The 17,123-nt window shown below is 43.8% G+C and overlaps 1 protein-coding gene across 1 annotated transcript in view; it reads right to left on the bottom strand.

Annotated features, from left to right (window-relative positions):
- LOC139757447 (hemicentin-1-like) overlaps positions 1-17,123 on the bottom strand; it is a 334,144-nt gene that overhangs the window by 71,455 nt on the left and 245,566 nt on the right. The window contains exons 5-7 of the mRNA XM_071677971.1: positions 10,501-10,621; positions 8,077-8,292; positions 5,280-5,437 (exon numbers count right to left, since the gene is read on the bottom strand). Of these exons, the coding sequence (XP_071534072.1) occupies positions 5,280-5,437; positions 8,077-8,292; positions 10,501-10,621 (495 nt within the window). The remainder of the gene's footprint in view (positions 1-5,279; positions 5,438-8,076; positions 8,293-10,500; positions 10,622-17,123) is intronic.

Genomic DNA, 17,123 nt, shown 5'->3' with positions numbered 1-17,123 from the left:
AGTCATACATACATTAAATAACCTTACCAACCAGTCAACAATACAGTCACCCCCTTTTTTAATAAATTCCACTGCAATACCATCCAAACCTGCTGCCTTGCCGGCTTTCATCTTCCGCAAAGCTTTCACTACCTCTTCTCTGTTTACCAAATCATTTTCCCTAACCCTCTCACTTTGCACACCACCTCGACCAAAACACCCTATATCTGCCACTCTATCATCAAACACATTCAACAAACCTTCAAAATACTCACTCCATCTCCTTCTCACATCACCACTACTTGTTATCACCTCCCCATTTGCGCCCTTCACTGAAGTTCCCATTTGCTCCCTTGTCTTACGCACTTTATTTACCTCCTTCCAGAACATCTTTTTATTCTCCCTAAAATTTAATGATACTCTCTCACCCCATTTCTCATTTGCCCTTTTTTTCACCTCTTGCACCTTTCTCTTGACCTCCTGTCTCTTTCTTTTATACATCTCCCACTCAATTGCATTTTTTTCCCTGCAAAAATCGTCCAAATGCCTCTCTCTTCTCTTTCACTAATAATCTTACTTCTTCATCCCACCACTCACTACCCTTTCTAATCAACCCACCTCCCACTCTTCTCATGCCACAAGCATCTTTTGCGCAATCCATCACTGATTCCCTAAATACATCCCATTCCTCCCCCACTCCCCTTACTTCCATTGTTCTCACCTTTTTCCATTCTGTACTCAGTCTCTCATGGTACTTCCTCACACAGGTCTCCTTCTCAAGCTCACTTACTCTCACCACCCTCTTCACCCCAACATTCACTCTTCTTTTCTGAAAACCCATACAAATCTTCACCTTAGCCTCCACAAGATAATGATCAGACATCCCTCCAGTTGCACCTCTCAGCACATTAACATCCAAAAGTCTCTCTTTCGCACGCCTGTCAATTAACACGTAATCCAATAACGCTCTCTGGCCATCTCTCCTACTTACATAAGTATACTTATGTATATCTCGCTTTTTAAACCAGGTATTCCCAATCACCAGTCCTTTTTCAGCACATAAATCTACAAGCTCTTCACCATTTCCATTTACAACACTGAACACCCCATGTATACCAATTATTCCCTCAACTGCCACATTACTCACCTTTGCATTCAAATCACCCATCACTATGACCCGGTCTCGTGCATCAAAACCACTAACACACTCATTCAGCTGCTCCCAAAACACTTGCCTCTCTTGATCTTTCTTCTCATGCCCAGGTGCATAAGCACCAATAATCACCCACCTCTCTCCATCAACTTTCAGTTTTACCCATATTAATCGAGAATTTACTTTCTTACACTCTATCACATACTCCCACAACTCCTGTTTCAGGAGTATTGCTACTCCTTCCCTTGCTCTTGTCCTCTCACTAACCCCTGACTTTACTCCCCAGACATTCCCAAACCACTCTTCCCCTTTACCCTTGAGCTTCGTTTCACTCAGAGCCAAAACATCCAGGTTCCTTTCCTCAAACATACTACCTATCTCTCCTTTTTTCACATCTTGGTTACATCCACACACATTTAGGCACCCCACTCTGAGCCTTCGAGGAGGATGAGCACTCCCCGCGTGACTCCTTCTTCTGTTTCCCATTTTAGAAAGTTAATACAAGGAGGGGAGGATTTCTGGCCCCCCGCTCCCGTCCCCTCTAGTCGCTTTCTACGACACGCGAGGAATACGTGGGAAGTATTCTTTCACCCCTATCCCCAGGGATAATATACATATATATATACATATACACATACACACACATACACATACATACGCACATATACACACACACACACATACATATATATACATATGATAAAGAAAGGACACGAGCCTGGGCAATTGTATTGAGAGGTCGAGACCCAGCATAGCTCAAAGCTGTTGAGACCGTAACATGTGTGTGTCTGTCATGGAATGGACCATCGAGCATCCCGGTAAATGCAAGATGTGGCAGGAAGGAGCCGCCAGGTGACAGCCGAGGACTGACTCCAAATTCCTGCAACGGGAAGTCAGCACCACAAGTAAAGCATTCTCCTCGAAGGCTCAGAGTTGGGTGCCTAAATGTGTGTGGATGTAACCAAGATGTGGAGACCCTTACTGGAAAAACAATCACTCTTGAAGTAGAACCTTCAGACACAATTGAAAATGTGAAGGAAAATAGTGAAATTGGAGAAAAATGTAGCTTAGACATTGAAGCCTATTGATACAGTGGTTAAATTGATGAGAACTGCTATTGACGTTTGTGTAAATAAATTATACATTTCCTTTTTTCCATAGCCAGAGGTTGAACCATTATGTGACATTCATTTTTTTTTCATTCATTTCAAGCTAGAAGTTTCAGTTTTCTAAATTGTTTCTTACATTTTTCATATATATATATATATATATATATATATATATATATATATATATATATATATATATATATATATATATATATATATATATATATATATATATATATATATATGTACATATATATGTATATTTATCCCTGGTGATAGGGGAGACAGAATATTTCCCACGTGTTCCCTGCGTGTCGTAGAAGGCGACTAAAAGGGGAGGGAGCGGGGGTCTGGAAATCCTCCCCTCTTGTTTTTTTCTTTTTAATTTTCCAAAAGAAGGAACAGAGAAGGGGGCCAGGTGAGGATTTTTCCTCAGAGGACCAGTCCTCTGTTCTTAACTCTACCTTGCTGACGCGGGAAATGGCGAATAGTTTGAAAAAAAAAAAAAAAAAAAAAAAATATATATATATATATATATATATATATATATATCCCTGGGGATAGGGTAGAGAAGAATATTTCCCACGTATTCCCTGCGTGTCGTAGAAGGCGACCAAAAGGGAAGGGAGCGGGGGGCTGGAAATCCTCCCCTCTCGTTTTTCTTTTTCTTTTTTTCCAATAGAAGGAACAGAGAAGGGGGTCAGGTGAGGATATTCCCTCAAAGGCCCAGTAATCTGTTCTTAACGCTACCTCGCTAATGCGGGAAATGGCGAATAGTATGAAAGAAGAAAAGAAAGATATATATATATACATATATATATATACTTAGAAAAGCAAATGGATTTGTATGTGGCATTTATGGATCTGGAGAAGGCATATGATAGAGTTGATAGAGATGCTCTGTGGAAGGTATTAAGAATATATGGTGTGGGAGGAAAGTTGTTAGAAGCAGTGAAAAGTTTTTATCGAGGATGTAAGGCATGTGTACGTGTAGGAAGAGAGGAAAGTGATTGGTTCTCAGTGAATGTAGGTTTGCGGCAGGGGTGTGTGATGTCTCCATGGTTGTTTAATTTGTTTATGGATGGGGTTGTTAGGGAGGTAAATGCAAGAGTTTTGGAAAGAGGGGCAAGTATGAAGTCTGTTGGGGATGAGAGAGCTTGGGAAGTGAGTCAGTTGTTGTTCGCTGATGATACAGCGCTGGTGGCTGATTCATGTGAGAAACTGCAGAAGCTGGTGACTGAGTTTGGAAAAGTGTGTGGAAGAAGAAAGTTAACACTAAATGTGAATAAGAGCAAGGTTATTAGGTACAGTAGGGTTGAGGGTCAAGTCAATTGGGAGGTGAGTTTGAATGGAGAAAAACTGGAGGAAGTGAAGTGTTTTAGATATCTGGGAGTGGATCTGGCAGCGGATGGAACCATGGAAGCGGAAGTGGATCATAGGGTGGGGGAGGGGGGCGAAAATTCTGGGAGCCTTGAAGAATGTGTGGAAGTCGAGAACATTATCTCGGAAAGCAAAAATGGGTATGTTTGAAGGAATAGTGGTTCCAACAATGTTGTATGGTTGCGAGGCGTGGGCTATGGATAGAGTTGTGCGCAGGAGGATGGATGTGCTGGAAATGAGGTGGCGATGGGAATGAATAAAGGCAGACAGTGTGAATTGTGTGCATGGGTATATATGTATGTGTCTGTGTGTGTATATGTATGTGTACATTGAGATGTATAGGTATGTATATTTGCGTGTGTGGACGTGTATGTATATACATGTGTATGGGGGTCGGTTGGGCCATTTCTTTCTTCTGTTTCCTTGCGCTACCTCGCAAACGCGGGAGACGGCGACAAAGCAAAATATAAATAATAAAATTTATATATATATATATATATATATATATATATATATATATATATATATACATAATGTGTGTGTGTGTGTGCGTGTGCGTGTTTGTGTGTGTGAAATTCATAATCATCTTTTTCTATCAAACAAAACCTACGACCCCAGCTGCTCTACAATCAGTCGTAGGGAAGGCGATGGGCTTCTTTGCGAGTGACAAACTCTTCAAGGAGATTTTACTCCTTTCCTTCCACGGACCATGATCCAATTTCGCCAAGGGTGACATCACTCCTCATGGTGTTACCACATGCTGGCCAAGTCTAATAATGGATAAGAAATAAAACTGAAGCCGCGATAAAATATTTGTGGAGTCCCTTCGTGTTTGAAGAGTTGAGGACAAGACCAGGTAGGGGTGGAGCAGCAGCAACCCTAATGTTCTCAAACACATCCTTGAAAACTTTAAATACATCCTTGAGAACTTTTCCTTCCAAAAGGTTATTGCTAAATTATACGTAAATACATCCCCTCCCCAGATGAAGTCCCCGGCTGATTATTAACTTAAGAGAATGTTTAAGGAGCTAAGAGACTTTCCCGTGGCGTGGTATTTTACCACAGGGGTTCTCCTCAACATCTCCGAAGGTTCTGCGAAACTGTAGCAATCAATATAGAAAAAAAACGAGTATGCAAGGCCTCTTAGTTCATAGTCCATAAATGAAGCTCTTTTCAACATGATTTTTGGCTAATGTGTGCTAAAATTATTGCTGATGAAGCTCTTTTAAACTAGATTTGGGTAAATTTGTGCTAAAATCATTGCTGATGAAGGGCTTTTAAACTAGAATTACGTTAATTTATACTAAAATCATTGGCTGATGAAGCGCTTTTAAACGAATTAATCTTAAGCTAATTTGTGCTAGAACTATTCATGACGAGGGGCTTTTAAACTAGAACTAATCTTAGGCTAATGTGTGCAAAACCTACAGCTGATGAAGCTAATCTAAAGTAGAGTTAAGCTAATATGCGCAAAAACTTGCTGACGGAGCTCTCTTAAGCCAGAGTTTTGCGAATGGTTGTCAAAATTATTGCTTATGAATGTACAAGATTTTGCTCAAGAAAGAAGGATGAAGGAATTCCAGAAAATTTCATGTTATTTTGCAAGGTCTTCCATGACCAAGGAAGACCCTGCCAGTGTAAGAAGGTCATGGACTTACCTGTGTGGCGAGAACCTCTTCCAAGCGGTCTGGTCTCTTGATGGTCCAGGTGAGGATTGGAGCTGGCCTGCTGCCTGTGGTCTCACACCCAACGCTATATCTTCGACCAGCCTCAAGAGGTGAAGTCAACCCAGTAATCCGGACCTTCTGGGGCGCCACTGTTGACACAACACACAGACACACGCTAAGCTCAAGATCTCCCGCAATAACACTACAAAACCAGTATCTATCCATATGCACACTCAACCCAAAAAAATATCCTCACACTTATGTCTCACTCGATATGACTCAATGGATTAAGAACAGATTCAGTTTAGAAATAAAGGATACAGAGATTGTAATCAGTTGTTTCAGTATTATACAAGGGAGAGGAGAAGATGACCGAGTAACACAAAAAAAAATGGTCGCTTATATAAAGGAAATTTGGCTAGAGGAACTTATGCCAAACTCTTGTTGATGGAAATCGAATTACCTCAGGGAAAAAATCAATTCCCCAGAGTTAGGGTGGAACCAGACAGACGAACATTAAAGTAAGACAGGCTCACTCCGTACTGTCTGGTTCTGACCAAGTTCGTTTAGGGCACACATTGACGTCTGTCCTGACACAAGAGTTTGTCTAGGTGATACAGAAGTGATACAGAATTTTGTCCCGGTGATACAAGTTACCCAGATGACAAAGAAGTCTATCTCGGTGACACACAAGTTAGTCCAGGTGAGAGAACAGTTATTCAGGTGATATAGAAGTTTGTCTAGGTAACAGAGAAGTTGTCCAGGTGACACAAGATATCCAGATGACACTATTTTGTCAGGGTAACAAAGAAGATTTTGATTACCAAAAAACTCCTTTACCATATAACAAATAAACCCTTTCAGCAATTACAAGCGAAAAAAAAAATGAAAAGGTGATGATACGATTAGTACTTGTAATCCATTAATGCAGCGGTACCCTACACAATTGATATTTATCATTTTCATGCTGATTAATGGCTGCCTTCACTAGTGTATTCAGGCTAGTGCGAGGGACGCGGCATATGAGGAATTCCCAGAATTCTAGAACACAAAACCATCAAAGGTATCGAGTCCTACTTCATGAAATAACCTTCGTACTCGGCAACGTTCCCAGGGGATGGTAACAATGGACACCTAACAATCTATTCAAGAGTATTATATAACAAGCGAATTATTAGGATGACGGTGAAGGCCCAGCGCCATCTCGGTTCATCACGCTACAGTGTCTGGGGAAGAGGGGGCAAGGGAAGGGGGAAGGAAGAAAATATAGGTAGAGGAGACGCTAAATGTGTTTTTATCACGAGTTCCACTGAGAGATGGGTGAAAGCAGAGAGAGAGAGAGAGAGAGAGAGAGAGAGAGAGAGAGAGAGAGAGAGAGAGAGAGAGAGAGAGAGAGAGAGAGAGAGAGAGTTAAAGAGGCAGGTTGCTGGAACATTTTCCTTTAACTAAAAGCTACATCTTCTTGCTTAAAGACTTAAGAAAGCCAGAAGTTTACTTAAGAAGCCATTTAGTGGCACGACCAAACTTAACAAGTTTTAAGTAATCCAACTTAACTTTTAAGACTAAAAGATTACTTAATCCTTCTCGCGTGACCAAATTCAATTTTCTTCAACTTTTCATTTTCGATATAACACGCAAAGTTCGTATTCCTATCGTCAATACGATATTCACCGAGATCCATATAGCTGTATTAAGCACGTCAAACTACATGTGAGTATGTGATAAAAATGAATACCATTTAAGTCCGACTTTTTTTCTTAGAAACCTACATTGTATTCAGGGGACTAATTCAAAACGGGTGTTAATTACCAGAGGAAGCGTGAGTGAGGATTGTGAAATTAGAGCAATTAATCCTAACTAACGACACTTGTACCATAGGTGGTACCTGAGAGGCGACCAGATGGTACATGGTGTTAGTTTGTGGTTAAGAAAATACTGGGCAACGGCAGAGCCAGCAACTGAAGAACGAAAGATGCAAAGAACAGTGGAAAGATGAACGGAAAGAAGGGAGAATTACACAGCTTTGTTGTTCTAGTGAAAGAAGGAGGTATCAAAACAGCGTCAGTCACATGTGTTCAGGTCTTTCGGGCTGAGGCACAATGCACACAGCCCACGAAATCAGTCGTGGAAATGATATCTGTACAACAGAGATGAGCGAAGCAACACCATAACAAATGGAAACTGACAGCTGAAAAGGTGATGGCAAAGTAGCAAGTCAAGGAGGCTTTTGATTCCACTTTTGCTCGAAGATAGGATGAAGAAGGACCAACCCCCGAGATCAGCAAGCAGTTCTGGAGAGAATAAGAACAATAGTTTAGAAGAAAAATGAGTGATGAATCAGTACATCATCACCATCTTTTCGGAAGGAGATATCTTGATGAACGTTTTGTAAGACTTTTAGGACTGATGGATATAGCTATGGTGAAGGGAATGTTAGTTAGAAACGAATGGGATCTAGATAGAAAGTTAGAAATTACGTGTTAATCTTGGCACTGTTGGATTCTAAGCAGGTCACTACTTCCCAATTTGCAGGATGAGTTTGGAGATGAGAAGGTGATTTACTCATCACTGACTGGAAGGATGGGTCTTGATGTGAATGGGTGGGTAGGCTACTCACCAATCACCAAGGAGATGAGGCTAGAAATGAGTAGAGGTCACTCACCTAGAGGTACTAGACTAGAGATGAGTAAGATACTGTTTAGCAGGAAAGCCGAGAGATGAGTAAGCAAGTCACTCGCTATTTACAGAGAAGGATGAGTCTAAGAGATGAGTCAGTGGGGCTACTCACTATTCAACAGGAGGGTGAGTCGCGAGGTTAGCGGGACTGTGTTGTTAGTGTTGGCTGCGTGGCACGCCAGACGCGACTGATGGTGCTCCGGGATGAGGCGAGGAAGTGTGAGGGAGTTCTGGGTCAGATCGGCCGTCAGGGCCTCATACGTCTCATCCACGATGAGGTCATGGGTCTTGTTCTTCAGCGTCCACCATACGCGTGGACGGGGTCGACCTGCAGGAGCGGGAAACGTACCCGAGGTGAGGTGTTATCTTCGTACGATTTCTTAGACTTAGTATCTTTGCTATCTTGGTGTAGATATCTGTCCACACACTCTAGATTGTGGTGATCTGTTTGTACAGGGTCGTGACGCACTCTAGATTATTATGATCTGTATCTACAGAGTCGTCACACACTCTAGATTGTGGTGATCTACAAAGGTTATTACGTACATCAAAATCTTGAATCACATAAAACAAATATTATGGAATAAACTTGAACGTCACAAAAAAATATATGATTATCAGACAATAAATCCAATTAACAGGATAAATCTGAATTTCACTGAATGTCATCGAATACAACAGAATAAATTTTACTAAAATATAACCTCATTACCGCAGAACATATTTGAAAATCTCAGAATGAGCCTGATCACTACAGAATAAATTAGGGTATTCTTGAAATAAACACGAGAATCGCAGAATAAACCTGTGATTTGCAAAATAAACCTGATTATCATAGGTTAGGCACTGACACTATGGAATTTCGGAAATGAAAAGGACAATATTGAAATGCCTAAGGTTATCCATGTTGATTTACATAAGAAAAATGCTGAAAAAAGACAATGTTAAATATTCACATACTTAGGGTCTCTCTCTCTCTCTCTCTCTCTCTCTCTCTCTCTCTCTCTCTCTCTCTCTCTCTCTCTCTCTCTCTCTCTCTCTCTCTCTCTCTCTCTCTCTCGCTACCCCCTATCATCTCGATGTTTCTCATCTCTTTGTTTGTCTCTCATTTACATCCTGGGAGAGATTATCTCTCCATTCTTATCAGCCAGACAAGGAGGCAAGGATAGAGAGAGACTCTTAAAGGAAGAAAAAAAAAGACAGATTCCCCAGTGGGACCCACTGTCTTCCACTCTTCGTTTTCTCTTCCACCTAACCCTTAAGACTGTAGGGAAGGGAGAAGAGGGTGAATGGGGAAAAGGGAGGGAATAATAACTACCTCTCCCCTCTCTTCCACGCTTCCTTCCTCCTACTCATCCAAGGTGATTATGTACGAGAGGGTTAAGAGGGCCCTTGAAGCGCACCACTCCAAGGTCTTCAGTCCTTTTTCACCTCGGGAGAGTTTCATGCCTGCCCACGTACCTTCTCCTCACCTTACCTGCACACACACACACACACACACACACACACACACACACACACACACACACACACACACACACACACACACACACACACACACACACACACACACACACACACACACACACACACACACATGCCCTTCTTTCCCCACTCCCACAGTAACTCGTTACTTTCTTTGAAGACACAGACAAGGCACTACCACAGTCCACAATATCACCTTTCCCCCCTAGTTACATTTACCGATCGTCATCTCTTGTAATTAACAACGCAGAATGTCAATTAGTCTCTCTCTCTCTCTCTCTCTCTCTCTCTCTCTCTCTCTCTCTCTCTCTCTCTCTCTCTCTCTCTCTCTCTCTCTCTCTCTCTCTCTCTCTCTCTCTCTCTCTCTCTCTCTCTCTCTCTCTCTCTCTCTCCACATCTCTCCCCCTCTCTCTTCCCACAAAGTCCTCATTATCCCTAACAACCACAGAAGACAGCCCGAAGGAGCTCTTAACACTCATTGTCATAGTTCCTTCCGCCACTCCCTTCACGCTTCTCTGTCCCCTGCTCCTGTGAATGGAGAGGAGTCCTGGGACTGTCCTCTCTATCTTTCACCCTTAACACATCTCCCAACTTTTCCCAGACATTCTTCCACCATCATTTCTGACACCTCCCCCCCCCCCTCCCCTTCCTATACGTTTCTCTAAATTTTGCTTTATTGTCTCTGTATACATATTAGATTAAGGATGATGATACTGTTCTCCAGCAGATGACCTCGTCATAGACCACCAGGTCTCCTGTTATCTGGCTTCCCTATGTACTACCATGTCCTCCACCAGATGACCTCGTCATAGACCATCAAGTTTCCTGATATCTTGCTTCCCCATGTACTCCCATGTCCTCCAGCAGATGTCCTCGTCATAGACAACCAGGTCTTTTGTTACCTGTCCTTCCCACGTACTCCCATGTCCTCCACTAGATAACCTCGTCATAGACCACCACATTCTGTTATCCGTCCTTCCCATACCCTCCAGCAGATGACCTCGTCACAAACCACCAGGTCTCCTGTTATCTGGCTTTCCCATGTACTCACCTCCCGTGACGATGCAGGACAGCCTGAGTGGGCTCCCTTCGTCAGCAGTAACAGTGAACGTGACAGTCTTGCTATCGTGGAGCGAGATCTGCAGCGCCGTGGGAGGCTCAACCACCGTCACCTGCCGACACAGAACACACACACCCAAGCGTCACACCAAAGAGTCAAGAACTTAAAGACAAATGGCTGTTGGTGGAAGACTGTGAGGCAAAGACATTCTGTATCTGAAACTAAAGTCTATATAGACAAATAACAGTTGAGAGAAAGTTGAGAGGCAAAGACGTCCTAGACATTTATCCGAAACTGAAGTCTATACAGACAAATGACTTTTGATACAAGGCTGAGAGGCAGAGACGTTCTACAGTTATCCGAGACTCTATACAGATAAATGGCTTTCGATGCAAGACAGAATGGCTGAGACATTGTCGCAGACACTCTCAGACGATGGTTCCCAACTAGGGGGTTCCATTACCCCTACGGGATACACGACTGTCCTTAGAAGATCAAGTCGAAATCAAATTACAATATAAATACATCTACACATTAAGCCCTACTGAATGATACATAAGTCCTCACATAACTTTATAAGTAATGCTATAAACATACGATGTACTTAAGCTGAATGTACTTAGGTGCGCTAAACTCCACATACAACTTTATAAGTAATGCCACAATAGTACAATCTACTTAAGTTGAAATTATTTCTTAGTTATGTTAAAGTAAAAATTTAGATGTACATAGACAAGAAAAACAAATTGGAACCACTGTATCAAAACATGCTGAGACCCTGTGTGTTGCAAGGAACTACTGAACCCGATACATACTAAAACACCACGTGATTACCTGATGCCTGAGGTAATTAAAGATTTAATTAATGCGTCACGTGAAATGGGATATTCCACAGCAAGGGGGAAGATAATCATTGAAACTTGGGTACGAAGACTCAACCCCACGAGAACGGTGATTAAAGTTACTGTACGCAGAGGATCATTATGGTACTGAAGGGGTTAGAGCACCGTCCTTCAGGGATCAAGTTCTCGTGCTTAAAGGATCATTATCGTTCTGAAGGGGTTAGAACACCGTCCTTAAGGGATCAAGTCCTCGTCCATAAAGGATCATCATCGTACTGAAGGGGTTAGAACATCGTACTTAAGAGGTTAAGTTTTCGCACTTAAAAGATTATTGTCGACTGAAGGGGTTAGAACACCGTACTGAAGGGGTTAAGTCCTCGTACTTAAAGGATCATTATCGTGCTGAAGGGCTTAGAACACCGTACTTAGGGGTTGTCCTCGTCCTTAAAGGATCATTATCATACTGAAAGGGTTAGAACACTATCCTTAAGGGATGTCCTTGTCCTTAAAGGGTCATTATTGCACTGAAGAGGTTAGAACACTGGACTTAAAGAGTTTAGTCCTCGTACTCAAAGGGTCAAGTCCTCATAATCCATACCCAAGGGGTTAAGTCGTACTGAATAGGTCAAGTCGTACTTACGTAAGTGGTTAAGTCGTCGTACTCAAGGGGTTAATTCGTCGAACTCATGGGGTTAATTAATTCGTTGAACTCGAAGGGCTAATTCGTCCCCTACCACAAACTTTTCACATTACCTGTCAAATGCTTGTGTGTCATAGTTAGCTGTCGTGAGTCTATGGGTGTGGCCCTGAAAATCATCTCTGTCACCACCGTTCTCTAACTGAAACCAGGTAAAGGTTTCTATCACCACAGTTTTCTAATTGAAACCAGGTAAAGGTGTCAGTTTTCTAACTGAAACCAGGTAAAGGTGTCTGTCACCACAGCAGTTTTCTAATTAAAAGCAGTTAAAGGTTGCTATCACAACCGTTCTTTAACTGATCTTTTCAGCTGGCTGCAAACTGGCTTTGTGTTTTGGCTTCAGTAAAGATAGGAGGATCAATGCTGCAAGGCCCACAGCCAGCCTCAGCTGTTTATCCTCTCCCTGTTTTCCCTTTTTTTTGGGGGGGAGGGGATGGCTGATTGTTGAATAGGTGCCTGGCGTTAATCAATGTGTGTGTGTGTGTGTGTATGTGTGTGTGTGTGTGTGTGTGTGTGTGTGTGTGTGTGTGTGTGTGTGTGTGTGTGTGTGTGTACTACAAGTATCTACGACGAGAGAGAGAGAGAGAGAGAGAGAGAGAGAGAGAGAGAGAGAGAGAGAGAGAGAGAGAGAGAGAGAGAGAGAGAGAGAGAGAGAGAGAGAGAGAGAGAGAGAGCCAGCTGTGGGCTGGATCATCTAAGGGTGGGGGGAGGATATGGGGGGGGGGCTCGGGTGCAATACTTGGCGTGGAGGGGAAGCCATGAATATATGTCAGAGGTCACGGTACGAGAAATATAAAAAAAAGACGTCGTGTTGGTGCGCTAGAATGAGGAAAGAGTAGCAGATGACGCCCCAGTGGAAGATTGCACTCAAGTGGGGAGCTGACGCTCAAGTGGGGAGCTGACACTCAAGTGGGAGAGTTGCCGATGAGGTAGGGGAGTTGACGCTCAAGTGGGGAAACTCAGCTGGACTACGTAGGGGAGCTGACGCATGGATGCGTCAAGTGGGGATGACCCAGTGGACCGGAGTTGACATTCGGAGGTGCCCTAAAATCGCTCGGGTAGGGATCCGGTTGGTTCTCTGGGTAGAGTAAATCACTGAGGTAGGTGAGTCTGAACGACTCAAGTGGAAATCACTGAAGGGGGGACTGACGCTCAGTGTGAAGACTGTACTAAAGTGGGAAGTGACACAAGCTGGACTTACACTGTGGTGGATGACTCAAGTGGACTGACACTCAAGTGGGAGAGTTGCCGATGAGGTAGGGGAGTTGACGCTCAAGTGGGGAAATTGACACTGTAGTGGGGAGCTGACGCTCAAGTGGAAGACTGTATACTAAAGTGGGGAGTGGACACTCAAGCTGGGGACTTTACACTGTATTGGGGAGCTGACGCTCAAGTGGAAGACTGTATACTAAAGTGGGAAGTGGACACTCAAGCTGGGGACTTTACACTGTAGTGGGGAGCTGACGCTCAAGTTGGGAGTTGACGTTCAAGTGGGGGACTTGACTCCCAGGTGGGGAGTTGACATTCACGTGGGGGCGCTAACGCTCCGGTGGGAGACCAGTGTTCATGTGAGGGGGTAGATCACCACTGAGATGGAAGTGCTGCCTCGTCTTGGGGTAGGGTGAGGATCTCTGGGGTTGGGTAAAGATCTCTGGGGGTCAGATGAAGATCTGTGGGATTGCCTGAGGTAGTGTGACGTGCAAGGAGGTAACACCATGCAAACAGTAGAGGGGAAATACTTCAAGCAACAAGTGAGGTAACAGAATATGTGAATCTGATATGTAGTTATGTTGTAATAAGGTCTTCATATGTAGCTTATGTTGTGATGCGGTCTTCCATGCAGGTATGTTGTGATGTGGTCTTATATGTAAGTGTTGTGGTGTGGTCTTTATGTGTAGGCATGTTGTGGTGTGGTCTTTATATGTAGTTATGCCGTGATGTCTTTAAATGTGGTTATGTTGTGATATGGTCTTTACATGGGGGTCTGTTGTGATGTGGTCCTTGTTGGTAAGACTGCTATGCAGTCTTTGATGTGAGTATCTGTCTGTCTATCATCTATCAATATCTATTCATGTACGAAGCATATAGTATAATGGTCTATGAATATTGCTTGACAACATCCATCACTAAGACCCAATGCAAAATGAATAATAAAGGAAGACTAATGACAGTTAAGCAATATTATTAACAATCCAGCCTTGCCTAAAGCACTCAACACGTGACATATATAAACGGAGGCATTATTACCCAGTCAAGATTAAAAAATCCTACAATTCACAGTTAAAAATCCTTCGGTTGAAACATATATCTAAAATAACGAGATGATATTACTCTATCATGTCTCAACACACACAACTCTGTCGACACCTTTGTTATAAAGTGGGTTTCTCCCTGTAGTAGAGGAGGGACTCTAGTGTTAACAGAACAGTGTTTGAGGAGCTACTGGCGAGAACAGAAAATATTGCTGCTGACAGTGGGTTATCACTGTCGTGAGCACGACTCTATATTGCCGAGAAAGACGGTTTGGCGATTAGGTAGTTGGTATGGATCGCCCCAAGATGTTCATGGACGCCCGTCGCTTCGTCTTGCTGTTGTCTATCCAAAGCACTACAGTTGTTGCACTTATACTCGTCAACAACTGACTGCAACTCTGTAGGAATAACATCCTCGACCTTTGAGAAGGATGGGATTGTATTTTTTTCTTTAAAAACGACTCGAATCTTGTAACCTGTGGATAAGACTCTCGTGTTCTGGTTAGCTTGGACACACAATATTGTCTTCACAAACATCCCACGCGAGGATATGATCAATGTCTGTGCTGATAACCGGATCTACCTTCTTGTTATTACTTCCTGTGTTCAGGGGCTGTACATGTGGGGAAACGGATGGTGGAATGATGGGTTCCCCATTAGGTCCTACGTCAGCGAAGACATTTATATGTCAATAGGAAGTTAGGCGACTGAATGAGTGCCCCCATCACATTTCCACATTTCAGACCTTTGTCTTGTAGACGACATGTAGAAGATAAATGTTTAATTTCTAAGTCTACAGACGACATTCCTTTGTCTCTAATACACAGATAGATAGAGAGAAAGGTGTGAGAGAGAGAGAGAGAGAGAGAGAGAGAGAGAGAGAGAGAGAGAGAGAGAGAGAGAGAGAGAGAGAGAGAGAGAGAGAGAGAGAGAGATCGTTCAAAACAATGATCTTAAAATCCTTTCTTTACACTCCTTACAAGGCAGTCTTCACAGCCAGGAAAACTTCAGATAACACAGTGATCGTTTGGTGAACACGGCAAAGAACAACTTAATCAGGTTCGGCTAAAAATGATGCAGGAGCCTCTTCAACCTCCAATTTCAGTTTCTCAGGTGACAGCCAGAATGGACGATGGGGGATTCAGGGGGGACGTGAAGCAAACGACGATAACCCCCCTCCCCCCCCCAACCCACCCATCAAGGTCTTTTTTTTTGTTTTTTAGTTTCTTTCTTCCACCAGTTCGTGTATTTGGGACGACGTTCGCCATTCTGTCATGGAGACAGGAGACTAGTTTCATTTCCCTTCCGTCTAGATCCACGAGCTGCTTTTCCTGGTAAAGTGTGTATAAGAAGAACCCAGAGGCGCTGTTCTCTACAGGGGGGAGTCAGGTCATGACTACAGGGGAGTCAGGTCAAATACGAATACACGAGAGAAACACATTTATATGCAAAACATCTTCGGGGAGAAGATCTCTAAGAGGTGGGTCTGATGCCAGGAACTGCATCAAGAGGGAGGGTCTTCGAGTCAGGAACTACATCAAGAGGGAGGGTCTTCGTGCAAGGAACTACATCAAGAGGGAGGGTCTTCGTGCCAGGAACTGCATCAAGAGGGAGGGTCTTCGTGCCAGGAACTACATCAAGAGGGAGGGTCTTCGTGCCAGGAACTGCATCAAGAGGGAGGGTCTTCGTGCCAGGAACTACATCAAGAGGGAGGGTCTTCGTGCCAGGAACTACATCAAGAGGGAGGGTCTTCATGCCAGGAACTACATCAAGAGGGAGGGTCTTCGTGCCAGGAACTGCATCAAGAGGGAGGGTCTTCGTGCCAGGAACTACATCAAGAGGGAGGGTCTTCGTGCCAGGAACTACATCAAGAGGGAGGGTCTTCGTGCCAGGAACTGCATCAAGAGGGAGGGTCTTCGTGCCAGGAACTGCATCAAGAGGGAGGGTCTTCGTGCCAGGAACTACATCAAGAGGGAGGGTCTTCGTGCCAGGAACTACATCAAGAGGGAGGGTTCTTGTGCCAGGAACTACATCAAGAGGGAGGGTCTTCGTGCCAGGAACTGCATCAAGAGGGAGTGTCTTCGTGCCAGGAACTACATCAAGAGGAAGGGTTCTTGTGTCAGGAACTACATCAAGAGGGAGGGTCTTCGTGCCAGGAACTGCATCAAGAGGGAGGGTCTTCGTGCCAGGAACTACATCAAGAGGGAGGGTCTTCGTGCCAGGAACTACATCAAGAGGGAGGGTCTTCGTGCCAGGAACTACATCAAGAGGGAGGGTCTTCGTGCCAGGAACTACATCAAGAGGGAGGGTCTTCGTGCCAGGAACTACATCAAGAGGGAGGGTCTTCGTGCAAGGAACTACATCAAGAGGGAGGGTCTTCGTGCCAGGAACTACATCAAGAGGGAGGGCTCTCGTGCCAGGAACTACATCAAACTATGAATGGATGGCAATATAGTGAAATAAGGAAAAGAAAATAAGCAATCTACGAAGTGGCAGTGTATCGGAGGGAAGAGGACTTGTCCCTCCCTCCCCGGTGTTATAGCAGCGGCTGGACATGGGCTTTGGTACTGAATCGAAGGGGGAAGGGAGATCAACCAGAGCAGGGGGATTAGATGGACGGGTGAGAAGTGGGGCGCTAAGCCTGCAAAGGATCCCATCCTGAACAGCACCACCACAGGATCCCATCCTGAACAGCACCACCACAGGATCCCATCCTGAACAACAGCGCCACAGAATCGTTAACCTGGACAACATCACCAGAGGATCGTCAACGTGAACAACAGCACCACTGGGTCAGTATGAGCAACAGGAATTCAAAGCCAG

This window comes from Panulirus ornatus, chromosome 26 (assembly GCF_036320965.1).
Source record: "Panulirus ornatus isolate Po-2019 chromosome 26, ASM3632096v1, whole genome shotgun sequence".
Taxonomy (NCBI): domain Eukaryota; kingdom Metazoa; phylum Arthropoda; class Malacostraca; order Decapoda; family Palinuridae; genus Panulirus; species Panulirus ornatus.
This window is presented reverse-complemented; position numbering and strand designations above follow the sequence as displayed.